This window comes from Gallus gallus, chromosome 24 (genome assembly GCF_016699485.2).
Source record: "Gallus gallus isolate bGalGal1 chromosome 24, bGalGal1.mat.broiler.GRCg7b, whole genome shotgun sequence".
Lineage (NCBI taxonomy): Eukaryota > Metazoa > Chordata > Aves > Galliformes > Phasianidae > Gallus > Gallus gallus.
Genome location: NC_052555.1, coordinates 3,580,859 through 3,591,859, shown reverse-complemented (window position 1 = coordinate 3,591,859; position 11,001 = coordinate 3,580,859). Strand labels below are relative to the sequence as shown.

At 60.2% G+C, this 11,001-nt stretch overlaps 2 protein-coding genes and 1 long non-coding RNA gene across 3 annotated transcripts in view; 2 read left to right on the top strand and 1 right to left on the bottom strand.

Moving 5' to 3' along the window:
* Nucleotides 1-1,081: 1,081 nt before the first annotated feature.
* On the top strand, nt 1,082-6,264 carry SC5D (sterol-C5-desaturase). The gene is made up of 5 exons (XM_015298176.4): nt 1,082-1,126; nt 2,016-2,232; nt 3,772-3,904; nt 4,348-4,448; nt 4,774-6,264. Exons 2-5 carry the CDS (start codon nt 2,023-2,025, stop codon nt 5,194-5,196), a joined length of 867 nt encoding a protein of 288 aa, XP_015153662.1. The 5' UTR covers nt 1,082-1,126; nt 2,016-2,022; the 3' UTR covers nt 5,197-6,264.
* LOC107055055 overlaps nt 5,572-11,001 on the bottom strand; it is a 302,539-nt gene continuing 297,109 nt past the window's right edge. Inside the window, exon 18 of the long non-coding RNA XR_001470007.4 lies at nt 5,572-6,055. This is a non-coding gene — a long non-coding RNA (uncharacterized LOC107055055). The remainder of the gene's footprint in view (nt 6,056-11,001) is intronic.
* The window catches only part of SORL1 (sortilin related receptor 1), a 38,168-nt gene continuing 36,797 nt past the window's right edge, over nt 9,631-11,001 (top strand). Inside the window, exon 1 of the mRNA NM_001397702.1 lies at nt 9,631-9,883. Coding sequence (NP_001384631.1) covers nt 9,680-9,883 — 204 coding nt within the window. The 5' untranslated portion in view covers nt 9,631-9,679. The remainder of the gene's footprint in view (nt 9,884-11,001) is intronic.

The window sequence follows — 11,001 nt, the reverse complement described above, 5'->3', positions numbered from 1 at the left end:
ACCCCCAGCGACAAACCCACCGCCGAGCCGACCCCTCGGGAGCAGGAGGGATAGGGATCGACCCGGAATGAGGAGGGATGGATGATCGCGGAAAGCACCTTGACGGCACCTTGACGGCAACAGCATCGGGGATCAGGAAGCTCGCAGGGCTTGCAGCTCTTCCCCAGGTTCTGTCCCGTAGCATTTCGCCCGGGGGGAGCAGCGCCTCTGTTAGCAGAGCGGGATGGGCTGAGCCTCATCCGCGTGTAGCAGCCGTACCCTCAGAGGGGCTTCTGCCCCCATTGGGGGGGGGGGGGGCTTTCCGAGGGCCTGGGACAACGGCATCGTCGGAGCGCTGGGATGCAGCCAGAGGTAGGTGGCACCGCGCAGGGCACGGAGCGGAGGAGCACTCTCGACTTGGAGGACGTTGGCATACCATGGGAACCCATCACCTGGCGGACATCCATCATCCATCGAAGGGAGCGGTGGCGCTGCGGAGGGCTGAGCGCGTGTCCGGGGTGGGGGGGGAGCCGGGCAGTGCTTTTGGGAGAGAGAAGCGTGCTCTGGGGTGCAGGAAGAGGAGAAAAGGGGGTCACGGTGTCCTTTGAGGGGTGAGGGAAGGGTGGTTGCACGCACAGCGGGGGCGGTGCCGGGGGTCGGGGCGCGGGTCGGCGCGGGGGGTCGTTTCTGCGGGTGGCTGGTCTGGTGTTGGTACTTTGTGACACGGCTGCGTGGGAATAAAAAGCGTTGTACTCCTTCGTAAGCAGCGCCGTCCTCCGTGGCGGAACAGAGCGGGGAGAGAGGCCGGGGGTCTTCGGTGCCTGGGGGGGGGGGCGCGGGCAGGGGGGGGGGGACGGGGGGAGGAGCGATGGGGGAATCAGCCGCGCTGGGAAGCAGAGAGGCTCTGCACGGCCGTGGGAGGTGTCCGAGCCCCCGCCCACCCCGTGGTACCACCGCCGCGACCCCTCGCGCAGCCCCGCCCTCTCGCCGTGCCCGGGACTCGAACCCGCGGCCTCCGCCGATTCCGCGCCCCGCCCCCGCGTGACGTCACCGCCGGCGGTGGCGCGAGGCGGGCAGGGCCGTGACGTCACGTGGCGCTACCGGGCGGCGCCGCCCCGCCCACCGCCGCGCTCGGGCCCGCCGGCAGGTACGGAGAGCGGGGGGACCGCGGGGGGATCGCAGGGTGGGCGCGGGGAGCGGGCGGCACCCGAGCGTAGTGCCCCGCTACGGCGCTGTGCCGTGGGGGAGCCCGCGGTGGGGGGGGAAGGAAGCTCGCCCCACGCACACCGCCCGCCCCGCAGCACCGCGCCGCGCAACGCGCCGTTACTGCGCCCAGGGCACCGCGACCGAGACCGGCTTCACCGCCTGCGTGTCCTCCTCCAGCAGCCGCAGACCCCTCACTCAGCGGGCCCCCACTGCATCCCACAGCCCCCTCTCCTCCACGCCCCCCCCCCCCCCCCCCCCCGTGCTTTCAGCACCGCGCAGCATCCCGGCCGCAGCGTTTTGGGGTCCCACGCCAACCTAAAATGCTGCTGGGGTCCGCAGAGCCCCGTGTCCGACACGGTGCTCCGGAAGGAGGATGGGCTCCAGGACAGCACCCCTCTGCCTCCCCGAGTTGCCCCACCGCGGCAGCCTCCTGTCTGTCACCACTCCATCAACACACGAGCAGCACAGCCCCGCTCCTCTGCATCCTGCTCGCATCCCACTAACTGCATCCCCTGACCCAGCACAGCCTTCCCGTGCCCCATCCCTTGTGCCATGGACTGGCATCCCTGCCGTCCTCCTCCCCTCCATGAGGACAGCGCTGCCTCCCACCCTACACACCCCTTCCCAATGAGCCCGGAGCCCCCCCCGGTCCTCTCCTCGCACAAAACAGCCCCCCTCGCTCCTCCCGACTGCCCCACTTTCCCATCTCCTGGCCCAGCCCCACCTGACAGCTCACAAACACCCCACACCCCTATAAAGCGCACCTCCCTGCATAACCTCTTCTTGGAACACTCAGCAAGGCCTCCCCTCCACCCCTCTCTCTCCCCCAGACCCACCATGGACCTGGTGCTGGAGGTCGCTGACCACCACCTGCTCACACCCTACGTGTACCCCACGGGCTGGCCAGAGGACGAGCCCTTCCGCCAGCTGCTCAGCCTCTTCGCCATCACCAACCTCGGAGCACTCGCCCTCTATCTGCTCTTCGGCACCCTCAGCTACTACTTCATCTTCGACCATGAGCTGAAGAAGCACCCCCAGTTCTTAGAGGTGGGTACCACGGCTGCACGCACCCCGCTCCCTCCCCGGCACGCCCCACATGCTGCTGGCATTCCTTTGCCACCCATCTCCTTCAAGAGCAGCCTGGCACTCCCTGGTGGAACATAACAGGGCAGGACTGACCCCCAGCCAGGGGTCTCTCTGCTCTCAGGACCATCTCCTTATCTGTTACCCCCCCAGATGCTGCCCCAGTGCTACCATCAGAACACAGAGTGCTGTTTTCTCCTGTACAAAAACACCCAGGCTCTCCTCAAGGATGCTCTGAAGGCCCCATTTCTACCTTGCGCCTCCCAGTCCCCTCCAGTTCAGACCTCCTCACTCCCATCCCTGCTGCACCCACACTCTCCCATCCACAACGCTGCCACCCCACAGACAATACCCTTCACATCCTACACTCCGTCACCAACCTCTCCAGACCACCCCACTCCGGACTGGGGGTCCTGTCCTATTCCAGCAGCCCTACACATGCATTGCCCGCATCTGGGCCTGCTGTTTCCCAGCCCTGTGTTCACACCTCAAGGCCCTTTAGCTTCCAACACCCAAGGCATGTGGCTCTTCCTTCTACCAAAGGCACCAAGCCCAGCTCCTCAGCACCAGACTGCTGCCAGCACTGACACAGCTGGGCATGGTGGTGGCTGGGCAGCTGGTGACAGGCAGGTGCCCATTCCTGACCCCCAGCCTGTGTCTGGGCTCCCCTTTGTCACCCTAAAGTGTCCCTCCTGTCTCATAGGGGTAGGCCAAAACTGGGCTGGAGTAGACTGGAATGGACCAGAACAGAATAAAGCAGATGAGATCAGGGTAGAGTACAACGAAACAGAATAGAATGGAACTGGATGGGCCTGAACTAAAACACAATAGGTGTTGCATAGACTGGGTGTCACACAGAGTACAAAAGGCGTCAGCTACAGGAATAGAATAGATGAAGGCTCATGTAATATAGACCTGAAGTCACAGAGAAGCAAGTGCCTGATGGCTCGACGGCTAACCTAGCAATATCTTCAGGCCAGGATCCAAAAGCCTCATGGCCATTGACATCAACCACCATGCCCAGCAGCTCATCCCCACATCAGGCATCCCACCTTGGCCTGAGCAGCCCAACAACAAGAAGACACTGCACACACACAGAGCTCCACACACCACCTCCCTGACTGTCTGCAGCTCAGCCCTCCTCACTGCCACACTCAGCACACTGCTCACACAAGCTCATCAGCCCCTGACCGTGCATGACACACCCAGACTCCAATGCACCCGAGACCCCTTCTCTTCCCCCACTATCACCACTTACACTCCAGGTTACCCTTGCATCCGCTCTCCACACCCACAGCACAGCTCTCCTCAAAACAACCTCTCTGCACACCCTGCCCCCAGGTATACACCTGAGCATCTGCCCCAGATACCAAACGGCATGCCAAACGCCTGCCCTCCCTGCCTGCCCATGGCCTCAGTGGCACAGCAAGTGCAACATACCTACTTCATGCTGCTACCCCCTATGCTGACCCCTGACCCGGCTCCCCCTCTGCCCCCCCACAGAACCAGGTGCAACGGGAAATCATCTACGCGCTGCGCTCCCTGCCCTGGATCAGTGTCCCCACCGTCGCCCTCTTCTTTGCTGAAGTCCGGGGCTACAGCAAACTGTATGACAACATTGAGGACTCCCCCTACGGTGAGCTGCTGCCCAGGCCCCGCCGCCCCTTCCCCTTCATTCTCCATTGCTCTGCCCCCATCTCCACACATTTCTACTCCATTCTGAACCAGAGGCCTGCAGACACCTCCCATGCCCCCCCACCAGAGCTGGCAGCATCGACAGAGGCCATCTCCCACCTCCAAAGCATCCCAGCTCTGAGTTATGCCCTTGGCATCCTGTCTGCCCATGCACAGTGACAGCCAAACCCCTACCTTAGGGTCAAGAATGCCAATGGGATGCAGGCCCTGTCCTAACTGCATGACATTCCATGCCTTGCTGTATAATCCCATAGGACCCAGGTCACTTTTCCCACCATGACCTGCTCTCTTCCCTGCACACTTGAAGCCCCAGCTCCCCACTCACGCTCACCCCTTGGAGCTATAGCACATGCAGAAGGAACACTGACACGACTTCTACCCTAGGCTGGCCTGGAGTCTTCCTCAGCATGCTGTCCTTCCTCTTCTTCACTGACATGGGCATCTACTGGATACACCGAGGCCTCCACCACAGGCTGTTCTATAAGGTAGGGGACCTCCTTGGGGGCCTGTGGCAGCTGGCTGTCAACCAGGGCATTGATACTGCCTGGGGAATGGGGATGGGTGGCCCAGGGACCTGCACATTTCCTCATCTGCATCCCCACTGACAAGTGAGCCCGTAGTCTGTTAGAACCTATGGCTCTACAAAGATTCTCCGACCCCATCTTTCCTGTGTCTCTCAGCCACACACTACAGCTATCCTCAGTGATGCTGGCAGGTAGCTATCCCAAAACAGGTGGGCCTGGAAAGGGGTTCCTATCCCGTGGGCCCAAGCCCCTCACCTCAGGCCTGGTGCCTGTCCTTTCCCCACAGCGCTTCCACAAACCCCACCACCTCTGGAAGATCGCAACGCCCTTCGCCAGCCATGCCTTCCACCCCGTGGATGGCTTCATGCAGAGCCTGCCCTACCACGTCTACCCCTTCCTCTTCCCCCTGCACAAAATCACCTACCTGGGCCTCTACATCTTCGTCAACGTCTGGACCATCTCCATCCACGACGGCGACTATCGCGTCCCCCGACTGCTGCGGCACATCATCAACGGCTCTGCCCACCACACCGACCACCACCTCTACTTTGACTACAACTACGGGCAGTACTTCACCCTGTGGGACAAGATTGGTGGATCCTACAAGAGCCCCACTGCCTTTGAAGGCAAAGGCCCCCACGACTACATGCGCAAGCTGCGGGAGAATGGCTCGGCGTGTCCCAATGGTGACACTGACAAGACCAAGTAGGTGTCCCCGGGTTGGCTGCAACCCCAACAGACTCTGTCTCATCCCACCCCTCCTGAGCCTTTTTGGACAACATCCCCCCATAGAAGGAGTCTCCATCTCCTCCCATCGCTCGGCAGTTCTCAGCATCCCAAACCCCTCTCTCCCCTTGGCCAAGAGGTGCACTCATGCTGATGTGCACACGGAAAGGAGGATGCCACACAGTTACCTCCACTTCTACACCACACACCCACCACCCATGGATGCTCATTCACAGCCCATCTGAGCCGCTCTGGGACCTCCTCTGCTCGTGGGTGGGTCTTGGACCCCCCCCACCCCCAAACCCCAGCATTCCCACCCCTCCTCATGGCACACAGACACCTTAACGCTACTCAAAGCTGCTGCTATTTGGACTTCTTGGAGATACACATGCCACATTTGTGCCCCATGTTAGCATGTGCTCTCTCCAACCTGTATGATTGTGAGTACTGCCCACTCAGCAGGACACGTGCACTGTCAGCAGCTCCAAGAGCTCCATCCCTGCTCCCAGAGCAGCACTCTCCATCCTTGCTTCACGCTGCAAACCTCGGCTGCAATGCAAACTCACCCCACTGCCATCACCACCTGCGAGTCCATACAGGGGCCCTGCACACAAACAGCATTGCAATACAAGCGTGGCAGTAACGGCACACGTCGTTGGGTCTCCATCCATCTGCACCCATCACTCTTCCTCTGTGTGCTGCCATGGACACTTGTGTGGCCAGCACGGGTCTTCCTGATGGCTCCTCGGCTTCTGGACACACTGGGACTTCTTGGCACTGGACAAGGGCTCCTTCATCTCACCTGAAGATGCCACGTGAGAACTTAGCACGGAGGGGCACACCTGGAGATCAGAGGTAGACATTGAGCCCTTTGAGCTCACAGGGAACGTTAGGGGAGGGGAAGCAGGAGGGCTCAGAAGCTGGGGATGGGGGGAGCTGTGGTTCCTGGCTGGTTTCCCCACCCCAAAAAGCCAATGTGCTTCCTTTGGACACCTGACTGCCCTGCCTTTGGTTAGGCTGACCTTTAATAAAGCTCATTTGCCAACTTTGATGGCATGTGGCATCTTCGCTCTCAGTCTCCAGACAGTAGAGACCATCCTGGCGCCCCATTTCTGGCCACTCCCACCAATCACCCCACATTCTCAGCCCCACAGGCCCCTCCGCCAGCTTTGTGCTCTCATGCCCAAGCCACAGAGAACAACAGAGCACAGTGAGCATTGTTCTGGGCTTTGCCATGCACGGTCAGCTCTGCTCTGTCACCCCCACTCCCCCAAACCTCCCCACGCTGTAACGCAGCCTTCTGCTTTCCCAGTCCAAGGCAGATGATGGAGTATACCCCAAAAGTGATGCCTTTCCCCTTGCTCTGCAGCAGCCACCTAAGCCTTCACCTCTTCTTTCCCCCTTATTCCTTGCAGAGGTTCCCAGATGCACAATTCAGAGGCACATTCTATCAGTGCCCTACAGTGATTTCATTGCGTTCCATACCACGCAGGGTGTAACGCTATAATGTATGGGAAGCACAGCAATAATAGAGGGGTGGCAAAATCCTTGGCTGCAGCAAAAGAGGACAAGCCTAAATGCAACAACCATGGATGCAGAAACAAAGGAAACAGCCTGCTTACCTTTGAGAAGCCTCAGGTAGGCATACATCTCCAGTCAGATCCCCCTCCCACACTGCCAACCCTTAAATGAGGGCTGGGAAGGGGTGGATCCTGGCTGCAGCCCTTCCATCACTCAGTACATTGCATGCACATGAGCTCCCCTGGGTTGGCCCTGCCTTCCCACCAGGTGCTCCATCACTGCTTCAGGCTGTCACAGCATTTCCACTGCACGTTGGGATCCGTACAACACGCTGCTTCCTTGGGAGATCAGCACTGCTGGGTGCAGCTACTGCAGCAGACGCACCCACTGCTGGGACAGAGGGCCCTCATGCAGTGCCCTGTGATGGGCACACACCCTCTAACCCCCAGGAATTGTACTCCCCCACACCCACGGCTTGCTCCTCACCTCCCTGCATCCTGCCTCTGCTCTCCCCTCCCCTCAGTTACTCAATCCCCACGTGCACATGAACTCTGCATGCACAGTAACTTGGCGCTCAGGCAAAACCAAAGGTCGAGGCAAAGCCTGGATTAAATGAAGCAACAGCAGCACAGAGCTCGGCACATCGGCACAGGGCCCTGCCGGCATTGGTCCTTCAGAAAAGCTCCAGCCCTGCCCAGCACCCTTCTGCCAGCCCTCCTGCAGGGCAGCACGCAGCATGACCCAGGATGTGCCACGCTCCTCGGGCATGCAGCCTTCCCTTGCACCCTGCGTGCGGCAGCCCATCTCCCATAGAGCCACCTCGCTCCTACACGTCCCCATCTCTCAGCAAAGGGGCCGCAGCTTATACTGAAAACAAATCCTTTTCCCGGCGCCTCGGCCATAGTAAGCTCCGCCGCACCGCGGAGCCAGCGGGTCCCGTGCGATTTTAGGGCCGGCCGCCAGGTGGCGCTGCTGCGCGCTGTGCCCGCACCGCCGGCTACCGTGTCCGTGTGTCCGTGTGTGTGTCCGTGTGTCTGTGTGTCTGTGTGTCCGTGTGTCCGTGTGTGTGCCCGTAGGCTGCGGCCTTACTGCAGCTAGGGCTGACCATCGTTCCTTACAGGGCCAGGCATCAGGGGGCCCTCCTGCTCTTGCAGGCAGGGCGATGCCATTGCTATGCCCTGCAGTGGGACAGCCGTGCCATCCCTACATAGGAGATGCAGATGCCCAGCACTGCTGCCTATGGCATGCCAGCATGCCAGCACACACACCCTGCACAGCCTCTCACACTGAGAAGCAAGTGCTCATACCTCGGTAGAGGCTGCTGCCACTGACATACCCAAACCAATGCACCTCCTGCCTGGGAGAAGAACCTTCTGCTCCCTATGGCCGGTCCCACTCCTATATAAATGGGGTCATGCTGGAGCTCCTCTTCAGCAGAGCACCACCTTCCTCTGCAGGCAGCCAGCAGTGCTGGACGGGGAGACTCATGTACTTTGGGGACTGGAAAAAAAGGCCGATCTGCCCAGAAAACAGCTGTCTTGCATGGGACAATGCGTTCATACCTCCTTCTCATATCATAGAATAGAATGGCCTGGATTGGAAAGGACCACAACGATCATCTCGTTCCAACCCCCTGCTATGTGCAGGGTCGCCAACCAGCAGACCAGGCTGCCCAGAGCCACATCCAGCCTGGCCTTGAATGCCTCCAGGGACGAGGCATTCTCCATCAGTCAGCTCTTACTTGGGGCTATGCACAGAGGAATTGCAACACCCACCTTCCCCAGGAGCAACCCTGGGGCTCAGACTGGACAGCGAGCACCCACACAAAGAGCAAACCATCACCGGGCCAGTTCCTCATTTCTCACCAGTTCCTATTCTATTCTGAATCAGTTTCTTCATTTTTTTTTCTGGGGATTGGGGCAGCACTTTGGGGAAGGGATGCTGCGCTGTGTTGGGTCCCTGCTGGTCCCACCTGCAGACAGCAGCTACATGGATCCGTGCACAAACATCTATCAACTCTGCCCTCGCCCCCGTGACCCGTGGTCCTCCAGGGGGACATTACCCCGAGTCGAGACAGCTAAGAGCTTTATTAGGAGGGCTTCTAATTGTATTGGCTCCATAATTGAAACACGCTAACTAGGTTTCTAGGCAAAAGGTACCTCTGGGAACACTCTGGGCAGCGTTTCAGCTATTACAGCCAGCAAAACGCAGGGAGCTGAGCCCCCCAGTGGTGCTCTGCACCGTCCCCATGTCACCATACATCACCTCCACCACACAGACGGGTTATGGGGTTGGCAAACACAGTAATCCCTGTGATGCACACACACTGCACAGACTTTGTGATGGCTTTGGCTGAAAAGCCCCCCCCCCCCCCCCCCCCTTTTTTTTTTAATGTTTATCTTTCGTTGTTGATTTTTGGTTGTGTACTTTGCTTATTTTCACTGTTGATTTTACGCTGTGTACTTTGCAGTACTCATTTCTATTACCGGTGCAGACAGCTTCCTTTTGACAGCCTCTTTCTCATCACTGCTTTTCTTCCCACCGACCTCCCATCACTTCAGATTGCCATTAGGACCGCGTATCTCTTTTTCTGTTTTCGTTTTTTTTTTTTTTTTTATTGCCGATTTCTGAGCGCTGAGTTTCTCACATCCGATATTTAAGCATTTCCCTTCGCTCCTTTTCAACCTCCTCTTTTTCCTCGCGTGTAACGGCTGCTTCGACACCGTTTGCACTCAGCCTTACGTTGACGGCCTTCCCCGACGCCCGCACCCCGCGGGCCCGGTTTACCCCCGGGATGATGAGGCGGGAGGGGGGCGGGGGGGGGGGAACACAGCGCTCTGGGGGCGGGCACGGGGCGGCGCGGCGGAGCCCATTGCACATTCTGACCGGGCGGCGGCGCGGCTCCATCGGTCCCGCACGGCGCGGCCCGGCCCCGCGCCACGAACATGGCGACGCGGAGCAGCGGCGGGGCGAACGGTACCGTTGTGCCCCCGCACCGCCTCGCGCTGCTGTTGCTGCTGCTGCTGCCGGGGGGAGCGGCGGGGGGCGGCTCCGCGCTGCTGCGCGTCCCTCCGGGCGCACCCGAAGAGCCCCCGCGGAGCCGCCGCGCCGCGCAGCGCCCGCCGGAGCCCATCCAGGTGTACGGACAGGTGAGCCGCGGTCGCGACCTCCCCCTCTTTTCCCCCTCCCCCCTCTACTCCCCCCCCTCCCTGCATCATTCCTAATTTATTTATTCTTAATTCGATAAAGCAACCGCACGGCAGAGCGGTGCGTTACATCACCCATGCAGCGCTCCCCCCCCTCCCCCCCGCAAGCACTGCCTGTGTTTCTCCCCCCACCTCCCCCCCCACAATGTGCATTAGCAGGGTGAATGCTGCGCTGCGTGGTTCCCCCCCTCCCCCTTTCCTGGGCACCGCAGCCCCCTGCTGAACCCACGAGCGCCCGCACTTGCCCTGTTCCAAACGGAGCTGACCGGGAGATGCTGAGCGCGGTTCCATCTCCCCCCGCATCTCCCCCCGTTGGTATCGGAGCCATCGCGACCCAGCCGTGCCGCCGGGTTGGCAGGGCACGCTCGTGGGTCTGAGCCGGGGACACGGCCAGGCTGTCCCCAGGGGATGGGACCCCACGGCTGGGAGGTGCAGCTGGCATCTGTCTCCCACTGGATGTGCTCCAATGGGACGTTTCAACCCTGAAACTGGGCTGAAAGGGGGACTTTAGCGCAAGATTGTGCTGTTGTGAGGTGCTGAGCCTACTCTGTAAGGAGAGCTTCTCCCTGGCCGTGTGTCTGGCCGGTTGGCCCTTGCTCATTGACGTGAGGAGGTGGCTGACCACAGAAAAGCATACAGATGACTGTCCCTGAGAGCATCCCTGCTCAGGCTCCATTAATTAGCAAGTTTTGCTGCCAGGACCAGCATCCCCCTTGCTCCCTTTGCCTCACTTTGGGGGGAGGTGTCAGAACAGGACATGCTGCCCCTGTGCCTGCCCTGGGAGGCTGCAGGCTGCCACTGCCTGCCCATTATGTTTGTGCTTGACTCCATATGCCAGACTGCACGCCATTGCCTCGTGCGACCCCACTCGCTCAGGCTGCTCATGTCCCACTGCGTACCCCGAGGGCTGCCTGATGGCAGCAGCCACATCTGCATTTCCCTCCTGTGGAAGGGAGAACTTTCCCTCTTAACCTTCTCCGTTCCCAATGATTTCCCCTTCCTCTGTACTGTGAGGACATACGTGGGGCATTTTCCCTTCAGCCCCCCACTGCTGTCACTCA

Bases quoted from the DNA above. Each gene is read 5' to 3' on its own strand.
- SC5D (XM_015298176.4), top strand. From the start codon at position 2,023: ATGGACCTGGTGCTGGAGGTCGCTGACCACCACCTGCTCACACCCTAC. The intron at 3,905-4,347 runs GTGAGCTGCTGC...CTTCTACCCTAG, and splicing joins CATTGAGGACTCCCCCTACG to GCTGGCCTGGAGTCTTCCTC. The intron at 4,449-4,773 runs GTAGGGGACCTC...CTTTCCCCACAG, and splicing joins ACCACAGGCTGTTCTATAAG to CGCTTCCACAAACCCCACCA.